The following is a 12,652-nucleotide window of genomic DNA, read 5'->3' as shown; positions in this document are numbered from 1 at the left end:
GAATTGTTTTTGTAAACCTCACTTCTTACCAACTATTTGTAGTGTGAATTTCAAGAGAACTGTTATTTTTCTCGATTAAAGGGGGGAAATGGAAGTAAGTAAAGATGCAACTTAATCTTTAGTAACAGGGCTGGAAGTTAGGAATGGATAGCTACAGCTAATGACTTCTTTTTTTAAGTAAAAGGCCACACGTGAGCATGAATGTTTCAGAAATGCAACACTTGAAAAAATAGAAATAACAGTGGTGTTAAATAATTAAGGTGACATATGATAGGCATAGATAAAGGGAATGAGTTAATGTAATAACTAGGGAGGAGCCAGACAATGAATCATAATTAGGAACATCTAGGTTATGCATTTTAAGGGACTCAGAGTTTCCTTTTGTTCCAACTTTCTCTCCTCTGGGTTCTCTGAAAATGGTTTTGTTTGTAGGCACATGACCCAAATATTGCATGGGATAAAATTGTTTTTCTGAAATTCCTATTTATCTGGGCCTCCTCTATTTTTATTTTTAAAATAGAGGTGATTTGGTCTTGCCATTTGTTTTTAACTTTAATACCTGTATAATCTAGGACAGAATTTAAAATTTCTTTATTTTACCCTGGCACGTACAAGAGTTTTTTCAAGACTTACCTTTTTACCCCCCATGGTAACAGAATCCCTATTGCCAGAATCTTTTACAGTTTTTACCTTGTGGTGCATGAATCAGTTGAATACTCATCTGAAAATTTCCTTTCTTTGATTCTGAAGGCCTAGTTGAAAGTCAGCTGATGTATTGGAGTAATGAAGTCAGCCTCATATATTGGAATAGCCTTTGGCTGATGAGAGACCTGGTTTGAGGAAAAAAATAGTAGATCTTATTTTCTTTTTCTCCAAACTGAGTAGAGGTGATATTTGGAAAAAGGTACATTGTTAGCTCCATTGGCTCCTTTAGGTCTTAGGCAAAGTCTGTCACCCAGGACCTTTATGAGAGACATGCAGTCTAGTCAGCTATTCTCAACTATAGTGTTGACACACTGGCGTGACAATCATTTGTGTGATGTGTTGCAAGAGTTAAAATATTTGTGTTGTAAATTATTTACTTTTTAAATAAATGAGAGCATTTGAAGGCTATCGCTGTATTGTCATTTTTCTTGCTTGCATTTGAATAAGGTTCTTTTTTGAGTGGGAGAGAAAAACAAGTTACGAGTAGCCAGAATTGCTTTGCCCAGATTGCTTCTCTCAATATGTGCATTGTTGCTTTCACTTCATGTTTTAAGGCAATTATTCTTAATCAGGAGTGTGTTAGAATTTCTTGGAAGGCTTTTTCAGAAACATGTATCTGGGCTTTAAAAACTTTGAAGATTTCTTTTTCTTTTAAACATCTCAAGTGGGGTAGGGACATTCATGTTTTGAAAAAACTGCCTAAGTGATTCTGATGTTCATCCCCAGTATGAACTCTGTTCTAGGGATTTCTTTGGATCTAAATACTCATTTGGCTATACCAGGATGCATTATCTTCTTAAATTAAGTTGCATTTATTTTAGATTGCAGGTTATGTGCTGTATCAGTTATTACCTCCAGTTGCTTTTATGCTTGTTTTTTAAATTTGGCAGTGCCATATTAGCGTACCATTCATAATTCATTTTTCTTATAACCATATAATTTTCAACTTTAGTTTTATCATCTTTAAGTTGGGATAATAATTTCTATTGTTTTTCAAATGGAGATTAAAGTTAAGAGGATCAAATGAGAAATGTATATAAAAGGGTCTTTCAAAAGTGTTGTAATTACAATAATTAACTTTTTGTTCTATATACTTGATGCTGGTTGCTCATTCTGGCAATAAGATGTTAGTTAATGTGTCTATTTCTGATAATTTATGATCCATTTAAACATTTATTTCAATGTAATTTTTTATCTTAAAAACTCATACTTTATTAAATAGGCACTATGTTTTAAAATAGCACTCTTTCTTGCCTAAGTGCAAATAAAAACATAAATATATCTTACAAACATTTTGACTGTATTTCAGATATTATTCTGATGTATATTAGCCTTTTAAAATACTCTTCAGAATATAGGGGTCAGTCCCAACTTTGCATAGTATTGCTTAAAGAAAAATACAGTAATCAACTTGTTTAGAGCCAACTTTGGAGACGTTTTTGTGCTTTTCAAAACTGTGGCGATTTGAGGTTATCTTAATTAAGAGTACTTATTTTCCCTACAATTTCCTGATTTATATTTTACCCTCTTCCACTCCATAGATGACTACTTTTCAGCACATTTTATATTCAGGAAGAATGGCACTGCGCAAAGCACAGTACTGAGGAAGGAGATAACTGGTGCATTATACTGATGCATTATATAAATGATTTATAGCTGGGAAGTTTTTTAAAAATCATAAACACAGATAAATCGAAATATGAATGAGTATGAGGAAATGCTGAGGTGTAGCAATCCTGGTACCTACAAAGCACTATTTTTTTTTTTCCCTTGGTAGTGGAATCTAATTAAAAAATCTGACTAATCACGTACATGATTATTTAACGTTTGAGTAACTTGTATAAACAAAATACCTTAAGATATTTTAGTCATTCATTCAATAGGTGTTTAATGAATATCTGTATACAAGGCACTGATGAGTAAAACACAATTTCTGCCTTCAAGTAGCTTGAAGAAATAAAACAAGTAGCTTTATCTCAAGAAGAAATAAGATGGTAAGTTTAATTTTAATTAAATAAGATGGTAAGTTTAATAAGATGGTAAGATGTAATTTTCCCTAAATTACAGTTATTTGGAATAATTACTATAAACAGAATACTATGGTAGTTTAAAGGAGGGGAGATTATTTCCAGCTGGGGGAATGTAGAGCATTACAATATACTCTGTTACTTGGTTGTAATACTCTACATTCCCCCAGCTTGTTAATTTTTACCAATTAAGAGCTTCTGCAATAAGAAAAATAAATTCCAAGGATTTTAAATACTCAATATTATATGACAACCAATATTTATATAATTTTTACTATTTAAAAATATTTTATTTAATCTTTTCAACAACTACTTTTCTGTTCTTTTAATAGACATTTTAATAAACAATCTAAAGAAGTGTCTTGTAACCAATGAAGTTTTGTTTTGTTTTTGTTTTTGGTTTTGGTTTTTTTGAGATGGAGTCTCGCTCTGTCACCCAGGCTAGAGTACAATTGTGCAATCTTGGCTCACTGCAGCCTCTGCCTCTTGGATTCAAGCAATTCTACTGCCTCAGTCTCCTAAGTAGCTGGGATTACATGTGCCTGCCACCACATCCAGCTAATTTTTTGTATTTTTAGTAGAGATGGTGTTTCACCACGTTGACCAGGCTGGTCTGGAACTCCCGACCTCAAGTGATCCACCCACCTTGGCCTCCCAAAGTGCTGGGTTTACAGGTATGAGCCACCATGCCCAGCCTCAGTTAAATACTTGAATGCTCACTATGAACCTAGAATGTTAATTCATACTCTTCCCCTCCCAAAGTTAAACACTTATTAACGATGTCATTTTATTTTATTTTATTATTATTATTTTTTTTTGTTGAGATGGAGTCTCGCTCTGTTGCCCAGGCTGGAGTGCAGTGGCCGGATCTCAGGTCACTGCAAGCTCCACCTCCCGGGTTTACGCCATTCTCCTGCCTCAGCCTCCCAAGTAGCTGGGACTACAGGCGCCCACCACCTCGCCCGGCTAGTTTTTTGTATTTTTTTTAGTAGAGACGGGGTTTCACTGTGTTAGCCAGGATGGTCTCGATCTCCTGACCTCGTGATCCGCCTGTCTCGGCCTCCCAAAGTGCTGGGATTACAGGCCTGAGCCACCGTGCCCGGCCAACGATGTCATTTTATATCAGTTTCCCACCAAGACACCTTTAAATAAGTAGTGGGCGGGGATTTATTTGGCTTTTACTTCAGCCACATAAATTATTTAAAATGTCACTTAAAAAATAATGTTGATTTTAACAGTTTTTAAGAGGAAAATATACTCTTTCTTAAATACTCCTACAAGGATATATAAGGGTATGAAATATTTGAAATTGCGGCCAGGCGCAGTGGCTCACATCTGTAATCCCAGCACTTTGGGAGGCCGAAGTGGGCGGATTACGAGGTCAGGAGATCGAGACCACGGTGAAACCCTGTCTCTACTAAAAATACAAAAAACTAGCCAGGTATAGCTGGCGTGGTGGCGGGCGCCTGTAGTCCCAGCTACTCGGGAGGCTGAGGCAGGAGAATGGTGTGAACATGGGAGGCGGAGCTTGCAGTGAGGCGATATCACGCCACTGCACTCCAGCCTGGATGACAGAGCGAGACTAAGTCTCAAAAAAAAAAAAAAAAAAAAAAAAATTGAAATTGCAGTATGAATTTGAAATATTTGAAATATGCAAGGATAAAATTGTGAAATACTCATCTGCATATCTTATGTTTTTGAGTAAAACTGAAATAAGGATTATGTATGGGTTAAAGTCAGTTTTCTCTGGCTCTTCATCTTTTGAATAAACAAATAGGTAGTAGATTCAAGCACAGAGAGTTTGCACCATACAGAATAAAATTGAAAGTAATGGTAATACTTTATTCAGTAACCCAAAGTAGAAGCCATGGAACCATCAATGATTCTTTAATTTCTGAGCCATCAGTGATTTTTTAATTTCTCTTAACCCTAATGTTCAGGCACCAGGTGCTGTCAATTTTATCTTTTAAATAATCTTTCATTCCTTTTATCACTGCCATATATCAGACATACTGTCATCATTGCCAACATTATTATAGTGGTCTCTAAACTGATCACGTTGCTTTCTTTTTTCTGTCTGCTGTGACCAAAAATTTCTTTTTTTTTTTGAGACAGAGTCTCGCTCTGTTGCCCAGGCTGGAGTGCAGTGGCCGATCTCGGCTGACTGCAACCTCTGCCTCCCGGGTTCACGCCATTCTCCTGCCTCAGCCTCCTGAGTAGCTGGGACTACAGGCGTCCACCACCACGCCCGGCTAATTTTTTTTATATGTTTAGTAGAGACGGGGTTTCACCGTGTTAGCCAGGATGGTCTCGATCTCCTGACCTCGTGATCTACCCGCCTCGGCCTCCCAAAGTGCTGGGATTACAGGCGTGAGCCACTGTGCCCCGCTTAAAATTTTTACTCTAAAACGTAAATATGATCATGTGATTTGCCCGCATCAAATTATTCATTGATTTCATCACACATAAAATGAAATCCACATTGCCAAGTGTGCTCTGACTTTTAGTTCTCTTTCTAAGAGAGGAAGTGTATTCCACTTACAAACATTGGTGATTCTTAAATAAACCCTCCTCTGTGGACACATTGTTCCCCTTTCCCTAGAATACCTAACTTTTTCCTCTTTATTTCCCCCACTCTTTTGCTTCATTAACCGCTCTTTTTCCACTGACACAGTTGGGCGTTCCTGACTCTTCCGCTCTTATTTCCACAAAATTTTGTTAGTGCTTTCCTTCCTTCTGTAGTCTAATAATATGTGTTGTTCGCCTTGCTCTTCTGTAAGGTCCTTTAGAGTGACAGTTGTGATGCCACCATGGTATCACTAAATCATTGTTATCAAGAAAGCATCTGAAATAATAGACACCATTTATTGAACATATATGTATATATGACACTTGGTAAGAATTTAGCACGTATAATCTGTAATCTTCACAACAACCCAATGAGATAGGTGCTATTATGATTATTCCTATTTTACAGAGGCGGAAACTAAGAGATTTTAATTTTAATAACTTTTCTGTGGTCTTACTGTTAGGAAGTAGCTGGGGTAGGATTCCAGAGGCCTCTTCTTCATACTGTTCTGATAAGGCCCACTGTGTTACCATTTCTCAGGATTGCTTGCATTCTAACAGGAGAAGCCTTAGTCGGCACTAAACTGATTAAGGGACCCTTTTTTTTTTTTTTTAATGGAAAACATCTTCACACCCCTATTAACTCCCCTACTTGCAAGTACAGTTGAGTGTCTATTTACCTTTTCCCCCACAATTTGGATAATAAAAAATAGTAAAGTTACATATATTTTAAATAACTTTATTGACATATTGACATATAATTTATGTACAACAAACTGCACTTTTAAAGTATGCAATTTGATAATTTTTGACATACCTATACAACCTTGGAATCATCATCACAAGATAATTAACATGTCCATTGTCCCCCCTGCCTTTCCTATCCACCATATATTGTTGTTCTTAGGCAACCAGTGATCTGCTATTGTTCATTGTATGTTACTTTACATATCCTAGAGTTTCATATAAATGGAATCATGCAGTATGTGCTCTTCTGGTCTAACTTCTTTCACTCAGCATAATGATTTTGAGAGTCATCATGTTATTATATGTATCAGCAATTCATTCTGCAGATGCTTATTTTGAATTTTAGTTATTATAGAAAGTAAATAATTTTTTTTCTCTGTTGTATCTTTAGAAAAGGTTTACATGGGACTGGTGACACATTCTTTGAGCCTAAAGTCCCTCCTGGGGCTTGTTTTGATATACTATGTGTAAGTCCTTTAACATTTGAATGGAGATAGAAAAAACTTACATATGCTTCTGCAGGGATTTAAATGCATTTTCATTTTCAGTGAATGGTCTTTTCATTCAGTATTATGAATATGATGTAAAATCAAGCAGTTAAATACATTTAACTCACTTTAGGAGTGTAATATTTTACTTCTGAGTACTATCTTCTTTACCCTTCTTGGGGAATCTTGGGGGAAACCCTTCTGCTAGGTCTCACGTGGGAGGTGGATATCTCTGAAGTGGTTATCTCAGAAGTTCATATTGATGTTAGCTATAGATATTAAGCTATAAAGTGCTAACCAATCAATATGGTTTGAATGACTTGTTTTGACACTACATAGGGACTCAATCTGAATGGGGAAAAAAAGGTGCCTCTCCCAGCCAATCTCCAAGATAACATTTCAACCTTGTTATTTAATGTTAGGAGGAAAAAAAAATCTTTATTTTAGTCTGCTGTTATGAAAAAACAGACGTGTTAAAATCCATTATTAATTGCTATATTAATCTCACTGACCTCCTCCTTTTAAAAAACTTTTCAGGTGCGTATAACCCGTATATAGAGATAATTGAACAACCCAGGCAGAGGGGAATGCGTTTTAGATACAAATGTGAAGGGCGATCAGCGGGCAGCATTCCAGGGGAGCACAGCACAGACAACAACCGAACATACCCTTCTATCCAGGTAATAGACCCTTCTTCTATGTCTATCTCGCTATTAGTTGCTTCATATATTAGCTATAGCAATTATTTTAAAGGGACAGTTTCTTAACAATCATCTCCACAGTTTTGTCTTTTTCTTTTTTCCTTTTTTCTTTTTCTTTTTCTTTTTCCTTTTCCTCATAATGTTTAGTCGCTCTACTTAGGTTAATACACAGCACCATATAGCTATCTGCAGTGGGGATAGTTGGCAGCTTTTGGATCATGTTCTTTTTCATGGAACACAAAGATAATAAGGAAAACCCATTCTCTACAGAGGTGGGTGATACTATTCTGTAGATTAAACATAGGTTTGATAACTCAATCATAATTCTTCTTGGCTAGTCTTAGGGCTAGAACATTTTTTTGTCCTTTTTCTTACCTTTGTTGCTTGTCTCTGATTCTCTGGGTCATTGACTGATTTGAAATACCACTTTATAAATGTAGTTTTCTCACATTAGCATAAATTTTTAAAAGCTTTTGACTAAAAATGACTTTGGTAAACATACTAATAGTTATAAGATGTACTAAATTTATTTATTTATTTTTGAGATGGAGTTTCGTGCTTGTTGCCCAGGCTGGAGTGCAATGTCACAATCTTGGCTCACTGCAACCTCCACCTCCTGGGTTCAAGTGATTCTCCTGCCTCAGCCTACCAAGTAGCTGGGATTACAGGTGCCCACCACCACGCCCAGCTGATTTTTGTATTTTTTAGTAGAGGCAAGGTTTCACCATGTTGGCCAGGCTGATCTCGAACTCCTGACCTCAGGTGATCCACCTGTCTCGGCCTCCCAAAGCGTTGGGATTACAGGCATGAGCCACCGCGCACAGCCAAGATGTACTAAATTTATTTACTTATTATATATTTATTTATTTTTTTTTGAGACGGAGTCTCACTCTTTTGCCCAGGCTGTAGTGCAGTGTCACAATCTCTGCTCACTGCAAGCTCCACCTCCCGGGTTCACGCCATTCTCCTGCCTCAGCCTCCCGAGTAGCTGGGACTACAGGTGCCCACCACCACTGGTGCCTGGCTAATTTTTTTGCATTTTTAGTAGAAATGGGGTTTCACCATGTTAGCCAGGATAGGATGGTCTTGATCTCCTGACCTCGTGATCCACCCACCTCAGCCTCCCAAAGTGCTGGGATTACGGGTGTGAGCCACCACGCCCGGCCTATTTTTTATTTTTTTGAGACAGAGTTTCACTCTGTCGCCTAGGCTGGAGGGCAATGGCATGATCTTGGCTCACTGCAACCTCCGCCTCCCAGGTTCAAGTGATTTTCCTGTCTCAGCCTTCTGAGTAGCTGGGACTACAGGCGTGTGCCACCACACCCAGCTAATTTTTGTATTTTTAGTAGAGACGGGGTTTCACCGTGTTAGCCAGGATGGTCTCAATCTCCTGACCTCATGATCCGCTCGCCTCGGTCTCCCAAAGTGCTGGGATTACAGGCGTGAGCCACTGCACCCAGCCCAATGTACTAAATTTATATTTTCTATTTGTAAACTGTTTTTCATTTGAGTTTCAGTGAAGGGTTTATCCTTTAAATGCCAATTAAAAACTTGAATGGTAAAGTAGATTTTGAAAAGTGTTACTTTTTTTATTTGAAAAGTGTTACTTTTATCAACAGATCTTAATTCATTGTTTTATAACTAGATTATTTACAAAGTCTATTCTGTTGATGAACTTAAAGGGAATTGCTAAGTTATAGAATAAATCAGTGGCAAAATTATATATTGAATTCCAGATTTCTATTTTTATCACATTTTTGGCAGTAGTATGGATTTGGGTTATCTAAGTCTTTTAAATGTTAAAATGGGTGAGATGCTAATAAAAAGGAACTAAGGAAATACTCTTTGGCCAGTTTTTTGAGTCATTTTTAAAGTTTTCTTCATAATTCGTCTTATCCTATGCATCTCTAAAATATTTCTAAGATCTGTATTTTTACTATTCCAGTAGGTCCTAAACACTTTACAGCTTGAGTTGTGTATTTGCCTACTTATAGTCTTGAGCAATTACCTTTACTTTCATACAGAAAGAAATGTAATACTTCCTGGTTACTTTCAAATTCTAATTCAAAATTATGGATTTTAGTTTCCTCTACCTCGTAAGCTAGCCATTCTTACTTTACCTTGCTCCTTTGTGGTATGCTGGTTTTTATATTCCCCGCTTTGTTCTTGCAAATTTACTAGCTTTCAAACTAAGCATTATTTCCTGTCCTCATTCCTCTTCCATGTTAAACTCTCCTTTTTACTCTGTGTTCTAAGATGTACTTTCTATGTGAAATTTGATGTTGTTAAACTCAATTTGATTTATTGCCTATTCTAGAGTGCAGTTGGGGTATGCTTACTGAAAAAATATTTTTGTGAAGTGAAATGTCACATATTAAGTAAAATGATCATATTTATGTGCTATCCTTTCCAATATGGCTTAAATATATATTCAAGGAATGTTTATGGTATGACAGTACATTTAAGAGCTGGGCATTTAGTGACTTAACATCTGTTTTCTCATGTTCTGTGATAAAATTTGGGTAGAGTTTTACTTGTTTTAAAAGGAAAATTAAGCAGAGTCAAATGATATGACCAAATGAAATTAGGGCAGAAAATATGTCAAGAAGCTGAGAGGTAAGTTCTTCTATACTGGTATTCTCTGGAAAGTTTCATCTAAAGTGCAGTTGTTTGTCAGTTGGACTTTATTTATTTAGTGCCAATTACATTATAATTAATGTAAATTGAACTCTCATTTAGTAGATCAGTTTCTAATGCGATCTATTTGGATCATATATTTAATTTCCCCCTTTTTTCAGATTATGAACTATTATGGAAAAGGAAAAGTGAGAATTACATTAGTAACAAAGAATGACCCATATAAACCTCATCCTCATGATTTAGTTGGAAAAGACTGCAGAGACGGCTACTATGAAGCGGAATTTGGACAAGAACGCAGACCTTTGTTGTAAGTACACAGCTACAGACATCTTCAGAAATAAGATGAGACATAGGACGTTCTGTTTCTTCTCCATGACAGTCTGTTACTTTTTAGCAGAATAATTTTCTCATTCTACTTCTATTTACTATATTTTACACTTATATTTTTACTATTTGCATTAGAACTACCCTTTCATTCTTCATTAGTAGACACATCTTATGATGGTTAGCAGGAAGACATTTTTATTGTTATTAAAAGTAAACATAAACTTACTGTATACCGTGATTTCCTTTCTTGGGGTGGACAGTTTTTGAAATAATTTTTCACTCTTTTTTTTTTTTCAAGACGGAGTTTTGCTCTTGTTGCCTAGGCTAGAGTGCAGTGACACAATCTTGGCTCACTGCAACCTCCACCTCCTGGGTTCAAGTGATTCTCCTGCCTCAGCCTCCCGAGTAGCTGGGATTACAGGCATGCGCCACCACGCCTGGCTAATTTTTTTTGTATTTTTATTAGAGATGGGGTTTCTGCATGTTGGTCAGGCTGGTCTCGAACTCCCAACCTCAGATGATCTGCCTGCCTCTGCCTCCCAAAGTGTTGGGATTACAGGCGTGGGCCACCGCGCCCGGCCTCTGTCTTTTCATTTATAGTTAACTTATTATTTTGAGACAGGGTCTCCCTCTGTTACCCAGGCTGGAGTGCAGTGGCATGATCTCGGCCCATTGCATCCTTCACCTCCAGACTCAAGCCATCTTCAGCCTCAGCCTCCTGAGTAGCTGGGACTATAGGCATGCACCACCATGCCCGGCTAATTTTTGTATTTTTTGTAGAGATTGGGTTTTGCTGTGTTGCCCAGGGTGGTCTTGAACTCCTAGACTCAAGCAGTCTTTCCGCTTTGGCCTCCCAAAGTGCTTGGGATTACAGATGTGAGCCATTGTGCCACGCCCATTTACAGTTAACATAAAAATGCCTGGATGTGAGAAAAATCAACTGGAAAACTCTAGAGTTATTATTTAGAAAATGGCAGGTTATAGAATTAACATATAACAATAGTTCTAAGAGAAAAATAATCATGTAATATTTCATGATAGTGAGGCTACCAGAAGATGGGCCCATTCATCATGTTAGAATGTAAATTAATAAAGTCGTCTGGTAGGCAATTTAACTGCATAACAAAAGCCCGAAAAATATGAATGCCTCTTGAGCCAGCCATTCCACTTCTAGGAGTTTAGCCTCAGAAAATAATTACATGTACTCAGACATTATGCTCTAATGCTGTTCATTGCAGTTCTCTTTTTAATGGCAAAAAGCTAGAAGCAATTCAAATAGTAAGCAAAGGGGATTAATTAAATAAACTGATACATTCATGCAATGTACTCCTGTACAGCCTTAAAAATCATATTGCCAGTATGTCTATTGGTATGTAAAGATAGTCACAATATATTAGATAAATAGGTTTTCTGTTTTTTGGGTTTTTTGTTTTTGTGTTTGAGACAGAGTCTTTGTTGCCCAGGCTGCAGTGCAGTGGTGTGATTTTGGCTCACTGCAGCCTCCACCTCCCTGGTTCAAGCGATTCTCCTGCCTGAGCCTCCCATGTTAGCTGGTATTACAGGCATGTGCCACCACGCCCAGCTAATTTTTTGGTATTTTTATTAGAGACAGGGTTTCACCATGTTGACTGGGCTGGTCTCGAATTCCTGACCTCAGGTGATCCACCTGCCTCAGCCTCCCAAAGTACTGGGATTACAAGCATGAGCCACGTCACCTGGCCAGATAAATAGGTTTTAAAACGATATGTAAAGAATAATCCTATTTTCGTTTAAGATAAATTTATACATATATATGAAGTATATATGTTAATACTAAGGTATTAGTAGTTGTCTGGGTGGGTAAGATTGTAGGGTTTTATGTTTTTCTTTTAACTTATATTTTATAATTCATTTTTGTAATGAACATGTATTGGCTTTTGGGGAAAAATGAACTAATTACAACAGAAAAGAGGTTAATAGTCTCTACATATATTAGTAATAACCATTTAGAAAAAAATGCTTTAAATGCTCCTCTTACAATAACACAAAATATCTAGTATTATACACACTTGGCAAATATTTGTCTATATTACTTGACCTCCCAACAACATTTTACACTGTGATCACTCTTTACCTGAAATATTTTTATTCCTTATCTTCTGTGAAAACGAACTTCTGTTTTACTTCCTGCTTTTCTGGCTGTTCTTTCTTAGTTACAGGCAGTTAAATTTTTGGATCACCTTACTTACTGTCCTAATAATGCTCTTTATGGCTGTTCCATCTCTCTCCCCAATTCAGGATCCCATTAAGGATTACACACTATAGGTAGCATTATATTTAACATGAATAACATGAATAATATTTTCATGTTAACATTAAACATTTTGGGCAAGAAATCTATAGAAGTGATGCAGTATAATTCTCAAAATATTCCTTCAGTTTTTTACATTATTAGCAATATTATCTTGGC

General features: G+C 36.7%; 1 protein-coding gene across 4 annotated transcripts in view; it reads left to right on the top strand.

Moving 5' to 3' along the window:
- Positions 1–12,652, top strand: part of REL (REL proto-oncogene, NF-kB subunit) — a 49,893-nt gene that overhangs the window by 3,267 nt on the left and 33,974 nt on the right. For 2 of the 4 annotated variants that reach the window (XM_077959533.1, XM_077959532.1), the window contains exons 2-4: positions 3,311–3,406; positions 7,073–7,215; positions 10,035–10,183. In XM_077959533.1, coding sequence (XP_077815659.1) covers positions 3,311–3,406; positions 7,073–7,215; positions 10,035–10,183 — 388 coding nt within the window. The remainder of the gene's footprint in view (positions 1–3,310; positions 3,407–7,072; positions 7,216–10,034; positions 10,184–12,652) is intronic. The other 2 variants (XM_015112447.3, XM_002799234.4) reach the window with 1 other exon arrangement.

This window comes from Macaca mulatta, chromosome 13 (genome assembly GCF_049350105.2).
Source record: "Macaca mulatta isolate MMU2019108-1 chromosome 13, T2T-MMU8v2.0, whole genome shotgun sequence".
Taxonomy (NCBI): Eukaryota; Metazoa; Chordata; class Mammalia; order Primates; family Cercopithecidae; genus Macaca; species Macaca mulatta.
Note: the sequence above shows the minus strand (reverse complement) of the source record. Positions and strands in the feature narration are given on the sequence as shown.